We start from the raw sequence: 25,029 nt of genomic DNA on the forward strand, positions 1-25,029 counted from the left end.
AGCACGACTCTTTTTTTCTTAGTCAAGGAAAATGATGCAAAAGAAAAAACTAATGTTCCAGCCACACACAGGACTATTCTGTGGCTCTCTGACAATATATATAATAAATTATCATTTTCAAGAACAATGAAACAGAGAGGTACCTGGGTAATGTGGAGGAGGTTGGCAGGCCAAGAACGTTCCTTGACCTTCAGTTATTGTTTGAGGACTTCTGCCATCTGGAGGGAAGTCATGGAGGTCTGGAACAAGCAAATGCAGACAAATAAGTAATAAATGCTGAAAAAAACAGAGAAAAGTCCTAAAACCAGCGAGCTCTGATCCAGAAGCAGACAAAGAATGTAAACTCGTGTTTTTGTCTGGTGCCTTTTCTGCCATGTTTTTAAAGCCGGCAGCTCAAACAAGTAAAATGACTGAAAGGTCTTTATTACTTACAACCAAACTTGAGGTTGGCTGCTCTGCTAATGATGGTGCCACAGCGGTTGATAGCTAGACACTGGTAAGAGCCTGTATCCCGGATGGGGTCGGGGCTGCTTATCACCAGGGTACCAGCCACCAGGGAGTATCGGTCCAAATTCAATGGAACCGCAGTCCCATTCACAAGCCACCTGCATGATAAATGGAAATAATCATTTGATTCAGGCTTTTTTTTATCCTGCAGTATAAAAAAAATAATTCAAATTTTATGGTAGTTTCATTTTAATGGAGTGAAAAAGAAACATTTGACTTTAAAGATCCAAACTGATTTGGATGTCACTGAGTTAAAAAATTCCAGCTCTCACAGATTAGCTGTGTGCCCATGGAGCAGTCACAGATATGGCTGGGCAGGTTTAGCTAACAACTGAGTTTGTTCAGCCTGAGATGCTGCAACTCTGGCTTCCTGTTGCAGATAAAAAGTTCACTTCAACTTTGAGTCAGTCACTGGGGTCTGTGATACTAACATACTCACGGCCAGCTTTTCTCAAACAAACCCCAAGTTTCTCTCTAACTCCTCCCATCCTGCTGACTGACTCTCCGATCCATGTCCTCACTCATAAAGGAGTGGACACATTTCCAGAAGGACTTGACCTTAGCAGCTAAAGAAGGGCAGGAGACTGATGCTGTCCAGTGGAGCGAGTGATTTATTCACCATTTTGTGACCAAACAATATTTACAAAACTTAATAAGAAACTCAACTCCATAGTTAACTCAGTTCAAATAAACATAACTGAACTTAATTCAATGGAAATGAAGGTGAAAATGTAAACAGCTACACTGACCTGGTTCTTTTCTGCTTAAATGGTCCACTTAAACAATCTCACCCTGGACTACTCCATTAGATAGGTAAGACAAACATTTCTGGACTCAGACACAATACGTATTACAACAAATCAATTTCTCTATAAACACAGTCTAAAATCAGTTTTATTAAATTACAAAGGTTCTCCTGCTTCTTCACCTGGTGTCTTCCTGTGACCTCAGATTAACCAGGAAGCTATAAATACAGTAAAACTACATTTCCTGCTTTTGTTCCTGGCACACTGGTAGGTAAGGTGAGTTCAAACTAAACCAATTAACAGTTGAAATGAAAAAAAAAAACATGTTAACTTAACAAACCTGTCAGAATCGATTTAAACCAAGATTTTACATGATATAATCTGTAAAAGTGGAAAACATAACCAAACTCGGCCAAATGAAGCTTTCTGAAGTATTGAAGCACGTTTTCATTACTCGAAGCTTTTCAACACAGTCCTCTCTGGTTGACATCTGGTGGCCAAAGATATGAAGAGCAGCTTGAATCCACAAAATAAAACCAACTGCTTCATTATGACTGCTCACGCTGCAGAGTGGAGTTCTGTTTGACACTGGGCCACCGCTGTGCTGCTTTGAACATGTTTTTGTTTGTTTATTTATTTAATAAATTATTGTGATCAATAAAGTTCCCTTGTTCAAACATGCACCATGATGTGGTCTTTCTTTACTTCTGACTTCTTGATGTTGGCAAATACAATAAGTGAAAAATACATATAATAATGTACAACACATTATTGAGTATGCTTCTGCTGTGAGGTCCTGCCTCCATGCACTAATCGCTGGACAGCTGGACAGGTATGTTTATAAATAATATTATATTAGGCCAATTTTCTTACACATATTTTTGACCTGGGGGTAGATTGATTGTGAACTGGAAAGAGATCATGCATATGTACTTGCAAATTAAAGACATGATCCATTTAAGGAAACCCTTTTAAATTTTTATTTAAAAAGAGAATTTGTTCCTTCGTGCGATGATTTCTCCTTTGAAGAAAATCCTCTCACACAGAAACTGTAGAGATGCAGGTGTACGGTCTTCCTGGGTCCCACAGACTATCAGCCAGAAAACATTTTGAGATTATTTTTAAAATAAAATATATTTTATTACATTAAATAAAAAGAGTCAAATGGATGTGTTTCTAAAGTTATTTAATGATATTTATATTATGAAAAGCAGATTTTTGACATGTTAAGTTTTTCACGTTTTCAGAAAAAATAAACACGCACTAAACAAAAACAAACAACAAGAACACAAAGCTGGAAAACCCAACCAAAACTGACCAAAATCAACTCTAAATACTCCCACGCGACAGAACCTCCTCGCTTCCTCGCTGGCTCCAAATCTCTCAATACAATAATCAGTGGTTTGCTGTCTCTCACCATCAAAACACTCCATGAATCCCGCGAATGATTCACTTCCCTATAAACCACCGAAGCAGTTAGGTTCTAAATGAAGCTTCGGACGTCACTGATCACGTGACTCTGGCCAAACAAATCAAGTCTCCACACAGTGCTTCTTTTTGACACACACAGCGTCAGCTTCAAGCGGGCCACCACTAATGTTTGATATTACAGAATACATATGAGATATGGCTAAATCAAAACAAGAATGTTAACTAAGAATATAGACAAGTGGTGTTCTCACCCACTTGGTTTACATTAGTTGGCTATTCTGTGATTTTCCAGTCGCTCAGTTATCAATATAAAAGGACAGAAACACAACAATGTGTCTAACGACTGGATCTTGGAGAAAATGTAAATATTAGAGTCAGAATGAGGACTTAACACCTGAAAACATATTAAAAGTATTAAAACTAATAACTGAAATTCAGAGTCTGAGTCTGGCCTCAGCGGGCTGATCCACCCAAAGATATCATAGGTTCTGTAAGAGATCGGCTACTGTGTCCAAGTCTATTTGCACGGTAGGATGAATCCAATGAGGAACACATTTCAAATCACAGATTCAGCATGATCAGTCAATGCTGACACCTGTGTAACCCATATTTAAGTATGGCTTGGATAAAATGTACCAAAACATAAAAAAAGACTATCAATCTTAGCAGTCACACTCGGTTTATAGTGAATGAGCCACAGGTTCAGCAGTGAAAGAGTTAAGAGTTCTGAAGTAAACGTGGGTTGCTCTTAGCCAATGAGCTGCTGCAACGTGGTGCAGTGCCCCGCACGCCATCTACGGCTGAGAGAGCGCAGGTTTGTCCTCCTCTCTCACGAATACCCCATGAGCACGCTAGCGAGGAAAAAGAGACGGAGATTAACTGAAACGAGGTACGGGGAAAAGTGATATAAACGGAAGAGTTAGCACTTGCTGCTTATGAAAAATTGTTTTATTGCATGTGTATTGGTAAGACGAGTAACTAGTTTGGTTCCTTTTACATTGTTAGGTCGGGGAAGGTCGAGAATTAGACAACGCCATTTCATCGTTCCTGCGCCATCTCGCGCTCCTGCGCCATTCTTTTTTGAGATCGGTGAGCATTTTAATTGTTTATTGTTTATCTGCACTTTTCATGAGTTCATTGTAAGCAAAATTTTCTAGTATTTATTAGGAAATTGTTTACAATGTTTTGCGAAAAACTTTATTTTACTTATTGAAAAAAAAAGCTTTTGAAACTGTTGCACAGATTGTGTGTTTATTTTCAATTTGTAACATGGGTAACGTTACAAATAGTACATCTTAAGTGATAGCAAGTTGTGATCTGTGATTATATGGGAACTTAATGTCCTATGACACTGTCATGGACAGGTCAGATTTTTTCCTTTGTGTCCTTCCTATCGATGCATTGCAACGGATCCTGTAATCGATGGCGAGCCAACCCCGTTGACGGACCAATTGACTTTGTTCTGTGCTGCACAGCAGAGTGTGGTAGGCCAGCTGCAACAAAAAAACACACCACGCCACTTTGATATTACTGTTCCCTTTCTTCACACAAACCCCCTGGACTTATGGACGGTTTATTTTAAGGACTTTTTACGGACTCTATACATCCCATGAACAGGAAGAGAAGTGGGTGTGGGCCGTTGGATCTATTTTTCCAACTCAATGGTTGTTGCAATCAGCTAACAAAGTCTGTGAAGTTGCAGATGAACGTTGCTATTTGGATTTTGGTAATTGAGATTGTGGTTTATCTTGAACTTGAACCCTGATTATACACTTAGAAGGGTGCACCCAGGTAAGGTTTTTTTTAAGTGATTACTGTGATTGTACCACAGGGTCACTGAAGGAAAATACTGGTACCAAAAAGGGATACTTTCATTTGAAAAGTATGTTTGTTATTAATTTTCATTCTTTTATTTTCTGAATGAGTAAAAATACACAAGCCAGCGGTTTTCTAAACTCACAGTTGCCTGAGTCTCATTCAGTTTGCCTCTCCTGTACGTAGCCGAACCTACTGGTCCAAAGCAGTGAGCTCTTTTGCATCAAATGTGGGTGAAGTACAGTTCAGTCCAAACTGAAGGCCTATAAAAAAGTGTCTCATTACCAATGCACCCGATAAACAGCTTGTGATGGGTAAAACCAATGAGCTCTCACAAGGTCTTTGCAACCTAATTGTTGCAAAACATACTGATGGCAGTGGTTAGTCCACAAGTGGAAAGAACATCATTTTGACATAAACTGGCCATGACCAGGTGCCCCCTGCAAAAAGAAGAGTGAAAAGAATTTTTACAAGGGTTGTCCCAGAGCCAAAGACAACCTGTGGAGAGCTCCAGGAATCAGCAGGTACAACGGTTTCAAAGAAAACAATAAGTAATGCACTTAAGTGCCATATGCACACTCACCACTCCAGACAACATTGCTGAAAGAAAAAGCATGTTGAAGTGTGTTTAAAGTTTGCTGAACAACATTTAGACAAGCCTGTGAAATGTTGGTTGACTAGAGTCTGGTTAGATGAGACCAAAACTTCAAGATCAAGTTTTTGAATGCAATAATATGAACCATGTTTGGAGGTCACAAGGCACTGCATGGACATCTGTGGCTTGATTTCTTTACACGTGTGGACTGGATGTGTTGTTACTGATATCTGATGAGAATTTCATATCAAAAGCACTTTTAGAAATATATTTACTTAGAAAATTGGTGACGTGTTCAGTACTTATTTTCCCCACTGTACAAATTCACCAGGGGATCAAAAGATTATTCGCCCCATTCTAAACCAAAATAAGACAGCAATTTAATATAGGAATCAAAGTAAGTACCCTAAAACAAACTTAGAAGACCAACTCATTTTATAAAATGTGGGCTCCACAGGGAATGAGTGTGTAAGACTCACCTATAAGCAGCAGCTGGATTTGCTCTGGCCTGACAGCTCAGGGTCACTTTGCCTTCAGTCAGGCCTTCAGGGTAAATTAAACTGCTCGGCTGTTCTTCAAACACTGGCCCGCTGTCATGACCTGCCACACACACATCTCCACCTGGAACCAAAATAACAATGATAACATTATAAAAACACCCAGCACGCCCCTGCGGGCGGTTTACCCTTCAAGCTCGGGTCCTCTACCAGAGGCCTGGGAGCTTGAGGGTCCTGCGCAGTATCTGAGCTGTTCCCAGGACTGCGCTCTTCTGGACAGAGATCTCCGATGTTATTCCCGGGATCTGCTGGAGCCACTCGCCTAGCTTGGGAGTCACCGCACCTAGTGCTCCGATTACCACGGGGACCACCGTTACCTTCACCCTCCACATCCTCTCGAGCTCTTCTCTGAGCCCTTGGTATTTCTCCAGCTTCTCGTGTTTCTTCTTCCTGATATTGCTGTCATTCGGAACCGCTACATCGATCACTACGGCCGTCTTCTTCTGTTTGTCTACCACCACTATGTCCGGTTGGTTAGCCACCACCATTTTGTCCGTCTGTATCTGGAAGTCCCACAGGATCTTAGCTCGGTCATTCTCCACCACCCTTGGGGGCATCTCCCATTTTGACCTCGGGACTTCCAGGTTATACTCGGCACAGATGTTCCTGTACACTATGCAGGAACATTGGTTATGGCGTTCCATGTATGCCTTGCCTGCTAGCATCTTGCACCCTGCTGTTATGTGCTGGATTGTCTCTGGGGCATCTTTACACAGCCTGCACCTGGGGTCTTGCCTGGTGTGATAGACCCCAGCCTCTATGGATCTTGTACTCAGAGCTTGTTCTTGTGCTGCCATGATTAGTGCCTCTGTGCTGTCTTTCAGTCCAGCTTTGTCCAGCCACTGGTAGGATTTCTGGATATCAGCCACCTCCTCTATCTGCCGGTGGTACATACCGTGCAGGGGCCTGTCCTTCCATGATGGTTCCTCGTCTCCCTCCTCTTTCTTGGGTTTCTGCTGCCTGAGGTATTCACTGAGCACTCGGTCAGTTGGGGCCATCTTCCCAATGTATTCTTGGATGTTCCTTGTCTCATCCTGGACTGTGGTGCTGACACTCACCAGTCCCCGGCCCCCTTCCTTCCGCTTAGCGTACAGCCTCAGGGTGCTGGACTTGGGGTGAAACCCTCCATGCATGGTAAGGAGCTTTCTTGTCTTTATGTCAGTGGCTTCTATCTCCTCCTTTGGCCAGCCTATTACCCCAGCAGGGTACCTGATCACGGGCAGGGCGTACGTGTTGATGGCCCGGATCTTGTTCTTACCATTCAGCTGACTCCTCAGGACTTGCCTGACCCTCTGCAGGTACTTGGTGGTTGCAGCCTTTCTAGCGGCCTCTTCATGGTTCCCATTCGCCTGCGGGATCCCCAGGTACTTGTAACTGTCCTCTATGTCTGCAATGTTGCCTTCTGGTAGTTCAATCCCCTCAGTTCTGACTACCTTCCCTCTCTTTGTTACCATCCGACTACACTTCTCCAGTCCGAACGACATTCCAATGTCATTGCTGTATAGCCTGGTAGTGTGGATCAGTGAATCGATGTCTCGTTCACTCTTGGTATACAGCTTGATGTCATCCATGTACAGGAGGTGGCTGACAACTGCTCCATTCCGTAGTCGGTATCCGTAGCCTGTCTTGTCAATTATCTCACTGAGGGGGTTCAGGCCTATGCAGAACAGCAGTGGGGACAGAGCATCTCCTTGGTAGATCCCGCACTTGATGGTGACTTGTGCTATGGGCTTGAGGTTGGCCTCCAGTGTTGTCCGCCACATCCCCATTGAGTTCCTGATGAAGGCTCTCAGGTTCCTGTTGATCTTATATAGTTCTAGGCATTCCAGTATCCAGCTGTGGGGCATTGAGTCATAGGCCTTCTTGTAATCAATCCAGGCAGTGCACAGGTTGGTCAGTCTGGTCTTGCAGTCTCGGCTGACTGTTCTGTCTACCAGTAGCTGGTGTTTTGCGCCTCTGGTATTCTTGCCAATTCCTTTCTGTGTCCCACTCATGTATTGAGCCATGTGCCTGTTCATCTTAGCCGATATGATGCCTGACAGGAGCTTCCATGTAGTACTGAGGCAGGTTATTGGTCGGTAGTTGGAGGGGACCGGTCCCTTCTTGGGGTCCTTGAGGATCAGGACCGTTAGCCATTCCGGGTGTCTCTCGTTAACTAGCAGCTGGTTCATTTGTGCTGCCAGACGCTCGTGGAGTGCAGTCAGCTTCTTTAGCCAGTAGGCGTGAACCATGTCGGGCCCTGGTGCTGTCCAACTCTTCATACTGGAGACCCTTTCTTGGATATCTGCCACTGTGATGGTTACTGGACCCTGTTCAGGGAGGTCGCTGTGGTCTGCCCTCAGATCCACTAGCCACTGAGCATTGCCATTATGGGTTGCGTCCTTCTCCCATATGCTCTTCCAGTATTGCTCCGTCTCCAGCCTTGGTGGTGCTGTTCTCTTATTATTGTTCCCTTGCCACTGAGAGTACACCTTTGCTGGTTCTGTGGAGAACAGCTGGTTTATTCTCCTGCCTTCTATCTCTCTGGTGTACCTCCTCAAGCGGCTGGCCAAGGCTGTGAGTCTTTGCTTGGCAGTTTCCAAGGCCTCAGGTATGGACAGCTTGCTGTATTTCTTATGCACCTTCTTTGTCGCACCTTTCTGCAACACCGTTAGTTGGCTAACCTCCCTCCATGCTACTTTGAGCTTGCCCTCTAGCCTCCTTCTCCATGGAGGGTACTGCCCATTGTGGCTGTTCAACTTGTAGCCAAGCATCTCACTGATCACTGACCGTATTGTAGATCAGCTTGTTAGTGTCGGTAATCGTGGTTGTAGGTATTGTCCGTAGTGCTGCATAAACATCATCTAGCAGACCTTCTGAGGGTACTTCACGTAATCTCGGTAACCGGCTACGGGGGATCCAAGTTTCAAGCTTGGCCATTATCCTATTTTTCAGGTCAGTTCCTCTCGCGCTCAACGATCCTTCTCCTATCGCCCCAGGCAGGAATCTAACCACTACGCTATCCAGCTATATATATATATATATATATATACACACACACACACACACACACACACACACACACACACACACACACAGAAATGTCTCTTTCCAAAATAAAAGCTATACTATGCGCTTCTTCTGGGCTATATTCTCAGCAGCATATTAAACATATCAGGTCCCCATAAGGAGAATCATGTGCTAACGGCTGTCTAAATGACTCGGGTAAAGTTTGTAGCATGCGTGCTTGTTGTTTTTGTCTGCTTCCACTTGTCTTTGCACTAGGATGATGTCAGCGTAAATGTGCAGTCATATTCGTTGTGTTCCCACTAGTGCTGTCAGCGTAAATCTCGTTGAAATGACGTTAACGCCACAACACGGCAAATCTCCGTTAACGAGCTACCGCGGATCACCCCGTGCATGGGGCTGGACGGCCAACACGTTAACGAGCTAACTGCGCTAACACACTAGCTCCCACCCATGTAATTGAGCATTGCGTGGCACATCCAACATACTGTTTTACTTTAGTCCATGACGCGCTTACCTTCAGGGTCATACGTCACATGAAGACCAAAATAGTTCCAAACGCCAGATCTGAATGAGGATGGGGGAGGTTCAATTTGCCATGTTGCAAGGAGAGCTTAACTTCTGTCTCGCTAGCTTGCCCTGCGCTCAGTGAATCTGCACTCGACTGCTCCGCTTAGGCTGCACTGTCGAGTGCAGATCCACTGAGCGCTCAACACAGACAGCATCGTCAGAAGAAAAGTTGATAAAATAAATTAAAAATTTTGTATTGTTCGATACATATGTGTACCGAACCGAAAGCACTGTATCGAACGGTTCAATATCAATACGAATATCGTTGCACCCCTAATATTTATATATATATATAGCAGCAGTGATCAGTGAGATGCTGGGCTACAAGTTGAACAGCCACAAGGGGCAGTACCCTCCATGGAGAAGGAGGCTAGAGGCTAAGATCAAGGTAGCACGGAGGGAGGTTAGCCAACTATCGATCGGAGTTGCAGAAAGGCGCGATGACGAAGGTGCCTAGGAAGTACTGGAAGCTGTCCACACCTGAGGCCTTGGAAACTGCCAAGCAACGACTCACAGCCTTGGCCAACCACTTGCGGAGGTACACCAGAGAGATAGAAGGCAAGAGAATAAACCAGCTGTTCTCCATGGAACCAGCCAAGGTGTACTCTCAGTGGCAGGGGAACAATATGAGAACAGCACAACCAAGGCTGGAGGCAGAACAATACTGGAAGAGCATATGGGAGAAGGACGCAACCCATAACGGCAATGCTCAGTGGCTAGTGGACCTGAGGGCAGACCACAGCGACCTCCCTGAACAGGGTCCAGTAACCATCACAGTGGCAGATATCCCAGAAAGGGTCTCCAGTGTGAAGAGTTGGACAGCACCAGGCCCTGATATGGTTCACGCCTGCTGGCTAAAGAAGCTGACTGCACTCCACGAGCGCCTGGCAGCACAAATGAACCAGCTGCCAGTTGACGAGAGACACCCGGAATGGCTAACCGAAGGCCGGACAGTCCTGATCCTCAAGGACCCCCAGAAGGGACCGGTCCCCTCCAACTACCGACCAATAACCTGCCTCAGCACCACGTGGAAGCTCCTGTCAGGTATCATAGCGGCTAAGATGAACAGGCACATGGGTCAATACATGAGCGGGGCACAGAAAGGGATGGGCAAGAATACCAGAGGCGCAAAACAACAGCTACTGGTAGACAGAACAGTCAGCCGAGACTGCAGGACCAGACTGACCAACCTGTGCACTGCCTGGATTGATTACAAGAAGGCCTATGACTCAATGCCCCACAGCTGGATACTGGAATGCCTAGAATTGTACAAGATCAATGGGACCCTAAGAGCCTTCATCAGGAACTCAATGGGGATGTGGCGGACAACACTGGAGGCCAACCTCAAGCCCATAGCACAAGTCACCATCAAGTGCGGGATCTACCAAGGAGATGCTCTGTCCCCACTGCTGTTCTGCATAGGCCTGAACCCCCTCAGTGAGATAATTGACAAGACAGGCTACGGATACCGACTACGGAACGGAGCAGTTGTCAGCCACCTCCTGTACATGGATGACATCAAGCTGTATGCCAAGAGTGAACAAGACATCGATTCCAAACGAGGAGATAGAAGCCACTGACATCAAGACAAGAAAGCTCCTTACCATGCATGGAGGGTTTCACCCCAAGTCCAGCACCCTGAGGCTGTACGCTAAGTGGAAGGAAGGAGGCCGGGGACTGGTGAGTGTCAGCACCACAGTCCAGGATGAGACAACGAACATCCAAGAATACATCACGAAGATGGCCCCAACTGAAAGCGTGCTCAGTGAATACCTCAGGCAGCAGAAACCCAAGAAAGAGGAGGGAGACGAGGAACCATCATGGAAGGACAGGCCCCTGCACGGTATGTACCACCGGCAGATAGAGGAGGTGGCTGATATCCAGAAATCCTACCAGTGGCTGGACAAAGCTGGACTGAAAGACAGCACAGAGGCACTAATCATGGCAGCACAGGAACAAGCACTAAGCACAAGATCCATTGAGGCTGGGGTCTATCACACCAGGCAAGACCCCAGGTGCAGGCTGTGTAAAGATGCCCCAGAGACAATCCAGCACAGCTAAGATACTGCGCAGGACCCTCAAGCTCCCAAACCTCTGGTAGAGGACCCGAGCTTGAAGGAATGACCATCCGCAGGGGCAAGTGGGGAATTTTTAATTTTTTTTAATATATATATTTCTGTGCTCACAAATGATAAAATCTCTAATAAAAGATTATTTTTTGTGTGTGTATTTAATTAGGAAATAGTAAGTGGAACCCCCCAAAAGACGTTTCTGTTACCGAGACTAGATAAAATATTTATAATCTTGAAAAGTGGAACTTACCAACAGCAGTCATCAGGGCCACTGAGCTGAGGGTCAGGAGACAGACCAAGAGCCACATTTGGACCATAAACAGATCTGAAGCAGAAGGAAAACCATTCAGACAGGACATGTAGGTATGCAATTTATGCTAAAAAGATAACAAGACTGCTTTAACGAAAGCACCAACAGGAAATTCCATCCAGAGACAGAAAACCATTCAGGTCTCTTTACGGTCACAAATTAGCCTCACAAGTTCACCTTTGGACTGTCAAAGGATGTCTTAATATCTTGAGGACGGTGCAGGCACACAGAGAAATTGAAAACTCTACAGATAAAAGACATAAAATAATACCTGTGGTTGCCAATTCTACCTGTTAGCCTACCAGTAGATGCACCAATGGCATCCATTTCAAAATCCTAGGTGCACAAGGTAAAACTTGAAGTCTGATCTTAAGGATCAAACATAGATCAGATGAAACTAGACCGTACACTCCATTCATATAAGCCAAGCACACTGAAAGACCAACATTGTTTTCATGGCCGTGCATGGCCGTGGATGGGGACCTGTAGTGTTGGATTATTTTTCAGGAGCTGGGTTTGAACCCTTAGTTCCAGTGAAGGGAACTCTTAACGCTTTAGCATACTAATACATTTTGTACAATGTTATGCTCCCAACTTTGTGGGAACAGTTTGGGGATAGCCCTTTCTTCTTCCAACATAACTGTGCATCATTGCACAAAGCAAGGTCCATAAAGACACAGATGTGTGAGTTTGGTGTTAAAGAACCCTGACCTGACCACAACCTGATAGTGAAACTTTGGCCTCCTTGTCCAACATTAGTGTCTAACCACACAAACGCAGTTGTGAAAAAATCAGAAATTCCCATAAATATACTCCAAACATTGTGTAAGGCCTTTCTAGAAGGTTTGAAGATGTCATAGCTGCAAAGGGTGGGCCAACATCACATTAAAGCCTATGGAATGGAAATGGGACATTACTTGAGTTAATATTGTATGGTCTTAACCTCACAATACAAAGCAGCTTGACACAACTGTTGTTGTGGGCTGGTGATATATGAACACAACTGAATTGAATACACGTGTGAAGGCAGATGAGAAAATGCTGCTTCTTCTAACCAGGTAGCGTTGTTTAACTTGGTTTGGCAAAGAACAGAAACTTCAGTCTCCCAGGTAACAGCCCTGTGTTTGATCCCTTCATCCAACACTAAAACAACATTCACTTCAATAAGGAGAACTCATTAGGAGGACTTGACTGATAGTCACTTGATATATTTTTGGTTGATATTTGAATAATCTTCAGTTTTCTGGGTCAGGGAAGGAGATTCTCGTTCAAGTTATTACAGTACATGGCCGATTCCATTGATCGAACTGTTAAGGACTTTGGATTAAAGTTGCCCTTTTGAAAAAATATGTGGGGATTCTTTTGCAGCTCAAATTTCTGTGAGTTTAACTGTGTTTTGTCCTCAGATCATGTCTTATGCATGTGTATCCCATATGGAAAAGAAATAGTAAAAACTTCTATGATTTACTCATGAAAGTGGCCACTTTCTCATTACTTTCATATATTGTTTTAGTAAGTATCCAAAACATACAAGTTTCATTTATATAATTTTTCAAGGGATCTTATATCTGTTTTCACTCTTGTATGCTTTTCATACAAGTTTCACACAAGACAGATAAAAGCTTTATAAGATTTATATATATATATCTTTTCCATATGGGATGGATTTGTCCTGAGGTTGACCTTTACAAGAGCCCACACTATGAAATTACTGTCTACGTCTCTGCTCTGTGTGTATCCCTTTGCTTTGGGAGTGGCACATCACAACCAGAACAAAAAGGTAATTTTTTTATTAATTTCTTTTGATATTTTAGACTAAAACAACCCAAGGGTCTAAATGAAAGCTGCTTTCAGTGAGTATCAAGAGACTTGTCTTCAGCTTCTAACAAGCAGCTGATTTCACAATTACAGATCAAGATCTTTCTTAGATTGTTAGGAGATTATCTCGTTATGGTGTCCATTAAACCTTTCCATTTTCTGGACAATCTGGCATAGTGTGTTTTTTTTCTTAGTTTTATCAGTGAGGAAGAAACAAGTGCTGCAACTGCACATCAGAGTGATGAACTGTTGCTCCCAATCAATGTGGTTAAGGCAACACATGATGTGATGTCAAATTCAGCTGGCGACACAAGCAATGCGGTGAGCTTAATGGAACTGTTACAAGACCAAACAATTTGAAGTCCATCGTTCTATAGTAAGCATGATTATTCGTTAGTGTCAAAAATTCAAGACAGCTTCCCATCAGCAGTCCCAGGAGTGGATGTCCCAGCAAATGTATACCACGGTCATGCTGTGCATTGCTCAGAAACACTACAAAATCCAAACAACACATCTTAGCCAACTAAGACTCTACAGTTCAAATCAAATCAAATCAAATCAAATCACTTTTATTGTCACATCACATGTGCAGGCACACTGGCACAGCACATGCGAGTGAAATTCTTGTGTGCGAGCCCCACAAGCAACAGAGATGTGCAAACACAACAACACAAACGAGCAAAATACAAGAATGGCCAACCTGAAACTAATAAATATATGTACAATATATAATAGTGTATGCATTTCTGGATGAGTATACTAAATATTTTCCTACGTGTGTGTGTGTGTGTGTGTGTGTATACACATTTTTACAAATTAAATAGTAAAAAAAAAAAAAAAAAAAAAAAAAAAAAAAAAAAAAATAATAATAATAATAATAAAATATATAAAATATACAGAGTTGAATATGTGCAAAACAAGTGGCATTTATATACAGTGTGGAGTGCATAATGTTGAAGTTCCAGTAGTGAAGCTGAGGTGTCTATGACGTGTTCAGCAGTCTGATGGCCTGATGGAAGAAGCGGTCTCTCAGTCTGCTGGTACGGGACCGGATGCTGCAGAACCTCCTTCCTGATGGAAGCAGTCTGAACAGTTTATGGCTGGGGTGACTGGAGTCCTTGATGATCCTCCCCGCTTTCCTCAGGCAGCGCTTCCTGTAGATGTCTTGGAGGGAGGGAAGCTCACCTCCAATTATCCGTTCAGAGCACCGCACTACTCGCTGGAGAGCTTTGCAGTTGTAGGCGGTGCTGTTGCCATACCAGGTGGTGATGCATCCAGTGAGGATGCTCTCAATGGCACAGCGATAGAAGGTCCTGAGGATGCGGGGGCTCATGCCGAATCTTTTCAGTCTCCTGAGAAAGAAGAGGCGCTGCTGCGCCTTCTTCACTGTTTTGTTTGTGTGTACTGACCACGTAAGATCCTCAGCCAGATGTACTCCAAGGAACCGGAAGCTGCTCACTCTCTCCACAGCAGCGCCGTTGATGGTGATGGGGGTGTGTACTTCTCTGCACCTCCGGAAGTCCACTATCAACTCCTTTGTCTTTGCGACGTTGAGGGTGAGATGGTTGTCTTGACACCAGTGGGTCAGGGCGCTGACCTCCTCCCTGTAAGCCGTCTCATCACCGTTGGTGATAAGACCCACCACTGTAGTGTCGTCCGCAAACTTCACAATGATGTTGGAGTTGTTAGTGGCTGTGCAGTCGTAGGTGTAGAGTGAGTACAGGAGAGGGCTCAGTACACACCCCTGTGGAGCACCAGTGTTCAGTGTGATGGGGGATGAGGTGATGCTGCCCAGTCTGACCACCTGGCGTCTGTCAGACAGGAAGCTAAGGATCCAGCTGCAGAGGGAGCTGCTCAGTCCTAGATCCTGCAGTTTCCTGTCCAGCTTCGAGGGAACGATGGTATTGAATGCTGAGCTGTAATCTACAAACAGCATTCTCACATACGTGTCTCTCTTCTCCAGGTGTGACAGGGCAGTGTGTAGTGTCAGGGCTATGGCATCATCAGTGGACCTGTTGTGGCGGTATGCAAACTGTAGAGGGTCCAGTGAGTCGGGTAGTGCAGAGCAGATGAAGTCCCTGACCAGCTTCTCGAAGCATTTGCTTACGATGGGGGTCAGGGCTACAGGTCGCCAGTCGTTCAATGAGGAGATGGTGGAGGATTTGGGTACAGGGACGATGGTGGCCATTTTGAAGCAGGCTGGGACTACAGACAGAGAGAGGGAAAGGTTGAAGATGTGCGTGAACACTCCAGCCAGCTGAGCCGCGCATGACCTGAGGACGCGGCCGGGAATCCCGTCCGGACCAGTAGCTTTGCGTGCGTTCACCTTCCTGAAGCACTTCCGCACATCCTCCTCAGACACAGTGTGCGCACTGACGTCATCCGCGGTGCGCACACTGTCCGGTCTCATGGTGTTCGCTGTGTCGAATCTAGCGTAGAATACGTTTAGATCCTCACGTTGCCATGTTAAATTTTAAACTTTGTCCGAATAAATACTAACCTCACAATACAATACTTTGTCCGAATACTAAACAAGTATAGCTTGTTTGGAAAGGTTTGCAGGAGGGAGCAGCTTATCTCCAAAAGTAAAATGGCAGCATGGCATAGGTTTGAAAAGTTGCATCTGAACAAACCACTATACTGGCACAATGTCCTTGGAACAGATGGCAATGGTGCAGAGTGCCATGTTTAGTCCCACCTTTCTGGTGGGAAGGAGCTTGACCCAGTGCGTGAGTTAATAAGAAATACTGACTACATTTAGTTGGGCTGACCTCAAAGCACAGCTCGGGTTCTAGAGCCAGTATCATGGCGAGGGGCGGTTTCTGTCTCGAGTGAGAGGTGAGAGGCAGCAAGCAGGGGTAGGTATCATAGTGTCCTCTCGAGGGCTGGGTATCGTCACTGATTTCTAGAATCGATTCGATTCACAAGGTCCCGAATCGATTTGATCCACGATTCGATTCGATTCAATTCAATTCGATTTTGAATCAGTCTGAAATATTATTATATGAACCATAATATATATAAAATTATGATTGTTCACCTTGTATATGTACTGTCAAAAGAACCCTCTAAGCCTTGTGAATGAATTACATAAATTTCAAAATTAAGAGCAGATACTAAAGCAGTTACAATAATGTAATTTTTAATTAACATCAGTATATATTTATTTTCATACATACATTAACAATAGTGGATCAGGGATCCAGTGCAAATAGAACATATCTTTTGTAAACATCAATAACGCCTCAGAGAAATAGTTTTGCTGTTCGTGTCTCACACAGCTTTCCTGAAATCCACTCTTGTGTTTTGGAGACACACAGTATAACACAGCGTGTACAAGTGAACTGACAGAAACTGACCGATCACAAAAGGAAAAACTGCCTTTTAAAATACTTCAAAAAATGAAAACATACTGAACAGTATTGTAAAACCTCTGTGAAACTCTTGCAATTTAGCCTCATTTATAACTACCCCCTCACTTCTTTGAGACTGTAAGGTTTTTCTGCAAGAAGAGAAGCTGGTCTACATGTTGTGGAGTCAGGCAGCTCCTTTGTGCGGTAACAGTGTCACCAGCAGTTGAAAACACTCGTTCAGAAGGAAAACTGGTCCCAGGTATGGAAAGATACTGCTTATAGTGCGCATGCGCCAACCAGCGTGCAGCCTGTTACAGTCGCTCCTGCTTTTCTCTTAGTTTAGCTTTTTTTTCTTACGTATTCTTTTTTTTTTCTGACTTGTATTTTCCTCCGTTTTCTATCTCTTACTCAATCATGTGGATTGAGAGAGTTTTTGTTCTTCTGGTGGCCGTGGAACTCTTACTTTTATCATGGAACGGGACCGCGGCACATCTCCTACACGCACGGACTGTTTACTCCAGAGATCAGCTGATCGCCCTGATGCCGGCCGGCTCGCTGGCCAGGCCCGCAGAAGTGCCCGCAGAAGTACCAGCTGAAATTTGGAGGAAAACACATCGGGGATGCAGAGGTCAAGGACAGAAGAGAAGAAAAAAGGTGACGGTGAGACAGCGGAGGCTCGAAGCGAGGAGGAGGTTTAAACCGTGTCTGCCGTCTATCGTGATGGGAAATGTGCGATCGTTGGCAAGTAAAATCGACGAGCTCTCAGCACTGGTACGGAGTCAGAGGGAATACCGAGAGTGTAGCCTGATGTGTTTCACCGAATCATGGCTGCACCAGGTCATTCCCGATGAGAATGCTTCCGTGGAAGGCTTCCACACTGTTCGGGCGGACAGGGACAGCATCGCTAGCGGTAAGCGTAAAGGAGGTGGGCTTGCTGTTTTAGTTAACAACCGGTGGTGTAACCCTGCCAACATAACAATCAAAGAAAGGATTTGTTGCCCGGACACTGAACTGTGTGCTGTTGGACTCAGGCCGTATTATTTACCCAGGGAATTCTCTCACGTCATCTTGGTGGCTGTTTATGTTCCCCCCTCTGCTAACCCCACAGCTGCATGTGACACTATCCACTCTGCCATAGCTCGGCTACAGACTCAGCACCCGAGTGCCTTTATTGTGATCTCGGGTGACTTCAACCATGTATCACTGGACAATACACTACCAACATTCAAACAATATGTGGACTGTCCCACCAGGGGAGAGAAAACTTTAGACTTACTGTATGCTAACGTCAAGGATGCATACAGCTCCTCCTCCCTCCCCCCACTTGGTAGGTCAGATCATAACCTGATTCACCTCACCCCCCGCTATGTGCCAATTGTGAGGAGGGAACCTGTGACCACCAGGACTGTTAGGAGGTGGTCAGAGGAGGCAATAGCAGAACTACAGGGCTGTTTCGAGGTGACCGACTGGGAAACACTCTGTGAGCCTCACGCCGAGGACATCAATGGGCTTACTGAGTGTATCACAGACTACATAACTTTCTGCACCGACTCCATTGTTCCAGCTCAGACTGTTCATTGTTACCCAAATAACAAGCCGTGGGTGACTAAGGACATCAAAGCCCTCCTCAACAACAAGAAGAGGGCTTTCAGAGGGGGCAACAAAGAGGAGGTGAGGAAGGTCCAGGTGTTACTAAAGGACAAGATCAGAGAGGCTAAGGACAATTACAGGAGGAAGCTGGAGTGGAAACTCCAGCAGAACAGCATGAGAGAGGTGTGGAGGGGCATGAAGACCATCACTGGATTCAGGCCAACCAACAGCAGGGGAGCTGAGGGAGGTGAGAATAGAGCCGACGAGTTGAATCTGTTTTTCAATAGATTCGACACCACAGTGTCTGCTCCCACCCCCACAACCTCACCTGCAGTCAGCCTGGAATCCAGAGCCACACCACTGTGCCAGCCTCTCTCTTCACATGTTGCCTCCTGTGAGATTCCTGACACCCCTCCCCCACCCATCACCTTCACTCAATACCAGGTTGAGATGCAAATGAGGAGACTTCACTCAGGCAAGTCTGCTGGACCAGACGGAGTGAGTCCCCTTGTCCTCAAGGCCTGTGCCCCCCAGCTGTGTGGAGTCTTTCATAAACTGTTTGTGCTGAGTCTGAGTCTGCAGAGGGTCCCGGTGATGTGGAAGACATCATGCCTCGTCCCTGTACCAAAGACGCCTCGTCCCAGTGGCCCCCAGGATTACAGGCCCGTGGCACTGACCTCCCACATCATGAAGACCCTGGAAAGGCTCATCCTGGACCAGCTGCGACCCATAGTAAGACCACATCTGGATCCCCTTCAGTTCGCTTATCAGCCTCGTCTCGGAACAGAGGACGCCATCATCTACCTGCTCAATCGTGTCTACACCCATCTGGACCAGCCGGCGAGCACTGTGAGGGTCATGTTTTTTGACTTTTCCAGTGCTTTCAACACCATCAGGCCAACCCTCCTGGGTGATAAGTTAGCAGCGATGCAGGTGGATGCTTCTCTGGTGTCCTGGATTGTTGATTACCTGACAGGAAGACCACAATATGTACGTCTCCCACAGTGTGTGTCTGACAAGGTGATCAGCAACACAGGGGCACCACAGGGGACTGTCCTCTCCCCCTTCCTCTTCACCCTCTACACCACAGACTTCAGCCACTGCACAGAGACCTGCCATCTTCAGAAGTTTTCTGATGACTCTGCGGTGGTTGGATGCATCAGCAGGGATGATGAGACAGAGTACCGGGCTGTGGTCGACTCCTTTGTCACGTGGTGTGAGCAGAATCATCTGCAGCTCAACGTGGCAAAGACCAAGGAACTGATCGTGGACTTCAGGAAGACCAGGAAACACTTGACCCCTGTTTCAATCCAGGGGGTCAGTGTTGACATTGTGGAGGACTATAAATACCTTGGAGTACACATTGACAATAAACTGGACTGGGCTAAAAACACCACAGCACTTTACAGGAAGGGCCAGAGTCGTCTCTATTTTTTGAGGCGACTGAGGTCCTTCAACATCTGCCAGAAAATGCTGAGGATTTTCTATGAGTCTGTGGTGGCCAGTGCGATCCTCTATGCTGTTGCATGCTGGGGGAGCAGGCTGAGGGTCGCAGATGCCAACAGACTTAATAAACTGATCCGTAAGGCCAGCAATGTTGTGGGGATGGAGCTGGACTCCCTCAAGGTGGTGTCGGAGAGGCGGATGCTGTCCAAGATAAAGACAATGTTGGATAACACCTCCCACCCACTCCATGACATGTTGGTCAGCCACAGGAGCTCATTCAGTGAGAGACTGAGATTACCCATGATGCACCACTGAACGACACAGGAAATCTTTCCTGCCTGTGGCTCCCTGTACAACGCATCCACTTAACACACTGTTTGCTGCTACAACTACACATGTTTCTTTTCCAAATATTTATTTATAAGTGACTTATGTATGTATGTATGTATGTATATATATGTATATATTGTACTATTCTTAGTTAGCGTATTGTCTGTCTTGTCTTAATGTTGGTTTAAAATGGAGCACTGTAACAAAAAATAATTTCCCCCAGGGATCAATAAAGTATTCTGATTCTGATTCTGATTCTGATTTGCTTGAAGAGCCAAAAGCGGATACTCCCTTTCATGGTCCCTCCACCAGATCAAAGGATCCTCAGAAAGTGCAACAGGCTCAACGCCCCTGTATCGATTCACTTCTTCCTTTGCCTTCTGAGTTGGTGTTTTCTGTGGCGCTGTGGTTTTTGTTGAGTAGGCGGGCCCAAGGAGAAAAATTAATGCAGAGTCCTTTGACCTCTTAATTGGAGGGGCATAATCCACTTCATCAACACCACCGAGAGAGATGTCAGGGACAGTTTCTTCAGATGTGTCACCATCAGACTGTCGCTGTAGAAAAATGAAAACTTAATTAATAAAGAAATTACTATTTATATTCTAACTCGAGTAGTGCAAAAAAACCAATAATTTTTTGTTTTTGTTTCTGTAACTCACAATAGCTGTGTCCACGTTCTCCAAACCTGCTGCTTCCAACACCAACTGAGAGAATGTGTTGTTACAGGTCTCTTTGGACAAGAATGGCAGGGCCTTAAAGCGAGGATCTAATGCTGATGCAATGTACAGCTTGTCCTTTAGGGCCACATATCTTGAAAAGAAATTTTGCACATTTAACTCAGTTTATTATGTTGGATATACATGTGCATGGTTACATACACTCATGCAAGATCAGAAACATTAATATACGACTTTGTTTCCATAATTTATATATAAACATCTATAGATAGATAGATATAAAATCAAAAGGCCTATTACTGGACAAGAGGGCTTAACTAACATTTTTATAATATATATATTTTTTCACTATAATAAGAATTTTCATGTAATATATGCATCCATACAGTTGCACTCATTCATGGCATACACACACAATTCATAAGCATACCTTGACTCCAAGCTGTCGTATACAGCAGTCTTGAGGTCTTTAATCAGTGAGGAGTCGTGAGAGACACTGATCATCTTCTCCAGCAGCTGTGCATGCAGAGGTGCAATGATGGAAAGGGTCGGGGACTTTTCTTCAGACATAACCAGTGTGGCTGCTTTCAGCGGCTTCAAAGCTTTCACTATATCTTCTCCATGAGTTATGTCAGCCTCTGTAAGACTACAGAGATTACTGTCACTTCTCCTCACTTCAGGTGAGAGTAGAGCTGCAGAGATTGCTGGTTGTTGCTCTAGGAAGCGTTCCAGCATCTCCAATGTGCTGTTCCATCTGGTCACCCCATCAGTCACCAGCTTATGGGCAGGTAGATTCAGTATCTTTTGCTTCTCTTTAAGCTTGCGACTTGCAACAGTGCTGCGATGAAAAAAGGATGCTATGCGTCTCACTCGGCCAAGCAGCTGCGCAACAGCTGGAACTTTCAGTCCTGCTTGTGAAGCTAAATTGAGTGTGTGGGCAAAACAACCAATGTGCAACCAGCCCGTTATTTCCACAGCTCGCACCATATTTGCAGCATTGTCAGTTACGATGACTGGATTTTTGTTTGTAAGCTCCCATTCTTCGATTGCTTTGAACATAATTTCAGATAAATTAGCTGCTGTGTGGCTTGCTTCAGTGGTTCTTGTCTGTGAGACATGAGACACGAGTCTCCACTCCTGGTCGATATGGTGTGAGGTGATAGTCAGGTAGTTACCTGTTGCTCTGGATGTCCAGCTGTCACAGGTTATAGCGACTCTCTCTGCTGACGTGAGTGAGGCTGTAACATCGTGTTTCACTTTTTCATACATGTTTGGGATGTTTGTAAAACATAGCGTGCTTCTAGCGTATTAATGAGGTTTTGGAAGCCATCATTTTCAACAACGCTGTACGGACGTATATCTTTACATATGAAAGTTGCCACAGACTGGGTTATTTTTTGGGCACGTGGAGAAGTGGATGCCAACTTCACTGCAATGCCTTCAATGCCTTTTCGAGTGAGCGTTGCTTGGTGTCGGCCGTTTTTGCTAGCGGGATATCTGGATGATGCCTCGTTAAATGATTTCTGAGATTTGTGGTATTTCCACAGTGCTTTACCTCCATTTTGCACATCTTACATACGGCTTTGCTTTTGTCCGGCTCTTCACTGTCTTCACAGTTCTTAAGGTCAAGGTCAAATTTATTTCTATAGCACATTTCAAACAGCCGATGCTGCACAAAGTGCTTAACAATATAAAAATGGTATTAAAAAGCAACAATGTAATACAATAATAACAGTAAAAAACAATAATAGGACAATAAAAGAATTAAAACAATAACTAAAACTAATTCAAATAAGACCAGAATGCTTGGGTCATAGTGTGTTAAAAGCCAGGGCATAGAAATGTGTCTTTAGTAAAGATTTAAATTGATCAAGTGTTTGTGCAGATCTAATATTTAGGGGGAGACTATTCCAAAGTCTGGGACCTGCCACAGAGAAGGATCTATCACCACGGGATGTGAGGTTAGTCCGTGGGATGGACAGCATTAGTTTTGAGCTGGACCTCGTGGTTTGTCCTGGAGCATAGGCAGAGAGGAGCTCAGACAGGTGAGGAGGGGCTCGGGCATTAAGTGACTTAAAAACAAAAAGTAGAAGTTTAAATTGGATCCTGTAGGAGACAGGAAGCCAGTGTAGAGAAACTAAAACTGGGGTTATATGCTCTCTCCGTTTGGTACCAGTTAGCAGGCGAGCAGCTGCATTTTGGACCATCTGAAGACGATGAATGGAGGCCTGATCTAGACCATAACACAATGAATTGCAGTAGTCCAATCTGCAAGTAAGGAAAAGGTGAATAACACGCTCAAAGACGTTAGCCGGAAGGTATGGCTTTACCTTGGCCAGCTGTCTTAACTGAAAGAAGCAGGACTGAACTACTGCACTCACCTGCTTATTCAATTTAAAAGAACCATCAATGTAGACACCGAGGTTTTTTACATGTGTTTTACGATACGAGGAAAGGGCGCCCAGAGTGCTGTCGATATGATTAACGTTGCCAAAAATGACAACCTCAGTTTTATTTTCATTTAGCTTTAAAAAATTTAATGACAACCACTGTTTGACATCATCAAGGCAGCGTAATAAGAGCTGGGGATGGTCTGACCCTGCTTTTAAAGGTAGATAAATCTGCAAATCATCAGCAAAACAGTGAAATGAAATGCTGTACCGCGAGAAGATGGAGCCCAATGGCAACAAATAGAGTGCGAACAGGGCAGGACCCAAAATGTGTTGCCAGACATCTGCCTTTAGGCTCGGTGGCACATTCTCGGGAGTAGCCATGATGGTTCATGCGTCCAGGTCACTTAACTCTCGCGTGACTTCCTCATGTTAACCGCTTGCAAGTTTCATACGCGGCAAACTACATATGTATAGAAAAAATTGATTTCAGGATTTAATGAATCGATATCGTTTTATTCCAGTTAGAATCGATTTTAATCGATGAATCGACTTTTTAAACCCACCCCTAATCCTCTCAGTGCCTATACACTGGGGGCTTTGGTAGTAGACGGACAAGTTGTGTTTCCGTGTCTTTGGGTTAAGGATTTGGTCCAAACTATTGTTTGTGTTTATGTGTCAAATGACACTACAGAGTGCACAGCTTGGAGTCACTGGGTGGTGTGCTCGAGGGTGCTCCATATGGTAGCTCTGCTGTCCTGCTGGGAGACAATGGCAGCAAAACGTGGAGGGGCGTGATTGGGAGGAACTACCTGCCTGAGCTGAACTAGCGTGTTGTTCTGTAGAGATGACAGTTTTTCCATAATGAACTCATTTCAATTCAATTTTATTTATATAGCGCCAAATTTAAAAAAACACAGTATTATTATTATTGTAAAGTAATGACCCTAAAGTAATACAGAGAAACAGAGAAGAACCTTGGTGACAGTGGGAAGGAAAAACTCCCTTTTAACAGGAAGAAACCTCCGGCAGAACCAGGCTCAGGGAGGGGCCATCTCCTGTGATTGGTTGGGGTTGAGGGGACGGAGACAGGACATGCTGTCCCAGAGATTAATAATAACTAAGTGGAGAGTAGTATACGGACACATGGTGGTTGAAAAGGGGTGAGAGATGCTCAGTGCATCATGGAAAGCCCCCAGCAGCCTACACCTATTGCAGTATAACTAAGGGTGGACTCAGGACCACCTGATCGAGCCCTAACTATATGCTTTAGTAAAAAGGAAAGCTTAAGTCTAATCTTTAAAATAGCAGGAATGTCTTAAAGACATAAAGACCTGGATGGCCGCTAACTTTCTGCTTCTTAATTCAGATCAAACTGAGGTTATTGTACTCGGCCCTGAAAAGCTTAGAAATATGGTATCTAAGCAGATTCTTACTCTGGATGGCATTACCTTGGCCTCCAGTAACACTGTGAGGAACCTTGGAGTCATTTTTGACCAGGACATGTCCTTCAATGCACATATTAAACAAATATGTAAGACTGCGTTCTTCCATTTGTGCAACGTCTCTAAAGTTAGACACATTTCCACCCAGACTGGGTCTGATCATGTCTCAGGTGAACATAAAAAGGGAGTCACCTGTTGTGACTGTTTGTTGTCTCAAATATAACGAGTGACGTCTGGTGCTGCCAGTGAAAAAGGTTTACTGCTGAAGCAACTTTCAGATTCACTCAGAGATTATTGTAAATTAATTAGTGTTTTTTCACAGGATTACTGGGTTTATGTGTGAAGGAAACTGTGTTCACAGGTTATATCTT

General features: G+C 44.6%; 1 protein-coding gene across 2 annotated transcripts in view; it reads right to left on the reverse strand.

The window, feature by feature from the left end:
* Positions 1–25,029, reverse strand: part of cntn2 (contactin 2) — a 99,676-nt gene that overhangs the window by 48,781 nt on the left and 25,866 nt on the right. For both annotated transcript variants that reach the window (XR_013098533.1, XM_004574486.5), the window contains exons 2-5: positions 11,550–11,624; positions 5,574–5,715; positions 433–605; positions 144–239 (exon numbers count right to left, since the gene is read on the reverse strand). Coding sequence is in view for 1 of the 2 variants with exons in the window: in XM_004574486.5 (XP_004574543.2) it covers positions 144–239; positions 433–605; positions 5,574–5,715; positions 11,550–11,616 (478 nt within the window). In the remaining variant the exon portion in view is untranslated. The remainder of the gene's footprint in view (positions 1–143; positions 240–432; positions 606–5,573; positions 5,716–11,549; positions 11,625–25,029) is intronic.

This window comes from Maylandia zebra, linkage group LG5, assembly GCF_041146795.1.
Source record: "Maylandia zebra isolate NMK-2024a linkage group LG5, Mzebra_GT3a, whole genome shotgun sequence".
Classification (NCBI taxonomy): domain Eukaryota; kingdom Metazoa; phylum Chordata; class Actinopteri; order Cichliformes; family Cichlidae; genus Maylandia; species Maylandia zebra.